The 2,219-nt window shown below is 39.3% G+C and overlaps 1 protein-coding gene across 1 annotated transcript in view; it reads right to left on the minus strand.

The window, feature by feature from the left end:
• Positions 1-2,134, minus strand: part of LOC118427318 (peroxisomal carnitine O-octanoyltransferase-like) — a 6,512-nt gene extending 4,378 nt beyond the window's left edge. Inside the window, exons 1-3 of the mRNA XM_035837053.1 lie at positions 1,610-2,134; positions 1,337-1,478; positions 977-1,101 (exon numbers count right to left, since the gene is read on the minus strand). Of these exons, the coding sequence (XP_035692946.1) occupies positions 977-1,101; positions 1,337-1,478; positions 1,610-1,750 (408 nt within the window). The 5' untranslated portion in view covers positions 1,751-2,134. The remainder of the gene's footprint in view (positions 1-976; positions 1,102-1,336; positions 1,479-1,609) is intronic.
• Positions 2,135-2,219: the final 85 nt, after the last annotated feature.

The following is a 2,219-nucleotide window of genomic DNA, read 5'->3' on the forward strand; positions in this document are numbered from 1 at the left end:
AAACTTTTGGCCTTGTTGTCATTGAGGTACATCAGATCCACTTTGTAAATTATGTATTGGACATTACGATACAGAAAAATATACCTCAGAAATAACTATTGTTGCATGTGTAGATCTCTTTAAGTTCCACTATTTTTAATCGACCGGTTTTAGCTATAGGGCTATGTCGCCTGTAGATGTACACGTCACAAGAAAAGCTAGCTATAAATTGACATGTATATACATTGATAATTTCTGTGAATAGTTTCAGGTTGGTACGTCACTGAATAAAGAGACTCTGTTTACACAACCATTGCTTTATTCACACTGACGTTTCGGTGGCGTGTGGAACAGTATTTTTAAGCAGTAGACAAACTGTTACATCTGTTCACCGCTAATTGACAACTGTTATTGATGTTGTACACTCCCTTGCGTTTGGCACCGCATTGTAAATATTTTGCATACATCTGTCTGTGCATATTGTTTGTTTGTTTGTAATATGCATTTGTAAATGTAAATTTGTAATATGCATTTGTAAATGTAAATTTGCATATGTAAATACTTTGCGTTTTGTGACCGCATCTGAACTGTGAGCAGCGACACCTGTCCTGCAGTACAATGTAAACCATTCAGTATTGCCCTGAAGAAGATGACAGACGGTCACCGAATCGTCGGTGTGAATAAAGCATTGGTTGTGTAGAAAGAGTCTCTTTATTCATTTATAATTTCTGCTTTTCTGATATGGGATAGTACATACAGGGAAGTCGAAATTTCATCAAAGACGCAAAAAGTCAATAACTTGGAACACAACAGTCGATCATGTTTGTCTCATTCATTAAAAGCCCAACTAGACTAACGCATTCTATATTAATTGAATTAATGTATATATATTGTACTCGATAAAGTTTAAACGTCAAGTCTTCTTTGGTTCATGGCTCAGATTTCACTCTAAACCAGAGACTCTGACACTAAACATAACACACGTTCTCTTACTTACCCAGTTCCTTTTAACCTTTGCCCTCTCCAGTAATTGCTGATGCAGGGATTGACCGACCCCTTGTTCAAACTCCCTCACCACCGTCTCTGTGTGCTTGTATTCCTCCGCCGTAACGAATGGTTTTACTGGTTACACAAAGACAATGCTAGCATTATTGTTGTTACTCCTTAATAATTGGTTTACTTTCAAATCTCTCCTCTAATGCATACACTTTAGTAGTCTTCGTTGTTATGATAATTGTGCTTCACTAAGTACGATGTAAAACTGGTAAACAGGACGAAAGGACTTGTTACGCAGTGTAGTTTGTACGTCAGTCACAAGCAATTTTATTGTTTCCCAATGCCAGATTGACACCCATACCTGACTCTAGATACTTGTCCAGAGTGTTCTTGAGAGGAGGTACAGGTAAATGTGGTATTGAGTCCTGGTACTTCCAGGTTCGCTCTCCAAACACTTGGATCGCTTTCTTCTGTAACCATTCTTGTAGAATTCCAGGTATCCACTTAAAGAAGAGACCACAGAAATACATTAATTCTGCCATTAGTCGTAAACATACTAACTTATTTCTAACGAAGAAGGATAACTGGAAATCTCACGTCTGTTCATCTAGCCAACTATTTACACTTCACTTACATGCAGTTGCTTCAGTTCGTCGTCGCTGGCCGCAAACTGCCGCGCTAGCTGGAGTTTCCTGACGGCTTCGGTAAGCCCCGTGCGGGAGGCGACATACTGCAGCAGCTGGACGGCGTTTCGGTGTACTCTGGTCAGCGACATGAGGGTCCCTAGTGCTGTTAGCGGGGACAGCTGATGGAAAGAGTACTTTTGTTGATCAACCTGTTCTAGAGAACAATTTACGCAGATGACACATAACGCATTATGCAAATTATCCTTTTTACAGGTCTTCCACTTGTACAAAAAATCTGTTCAAGTAGGACACGTAGGCAAGTGAACAGGTAGGATTAGGACTCACTTAAGATTGGACCATTGGCATTGGAGAGATGTTTACTCAATTAATTGTGCCAAAGGTAATCTTTATCCCCGGTTTCAGTCTCCTCACACATTTATGTACCGTTAATCTAAGTCTTTTTGTAACTTGCCTAATTGGAACGCACATGTAGTATCGAAATGAAATGATAAAGCATATGGATAAAGAAGGAAGCAAAGATCATATTGGCGGAACTGTAAAGTATCCTCGTTGATTTAGGCTTCATTCAAGGAACAACCAACGCATATTTTCATCACA

This window comes from Branchiostoma floridae, chromosome 12, assembly GCF_000003815.2.
Source record: "Branchiostoma floridae strain S238N-H82 chromosome 12, Bfl_VNyyK, whole genome shotgun sequence".
Taxonomy (NCBI): Eukaryota; Metazoa; Chordata; class Leptocardii; order Amphioxiformes; family Branchiostomatidae; genus Branchiostoma; species Branchiostoma floridae.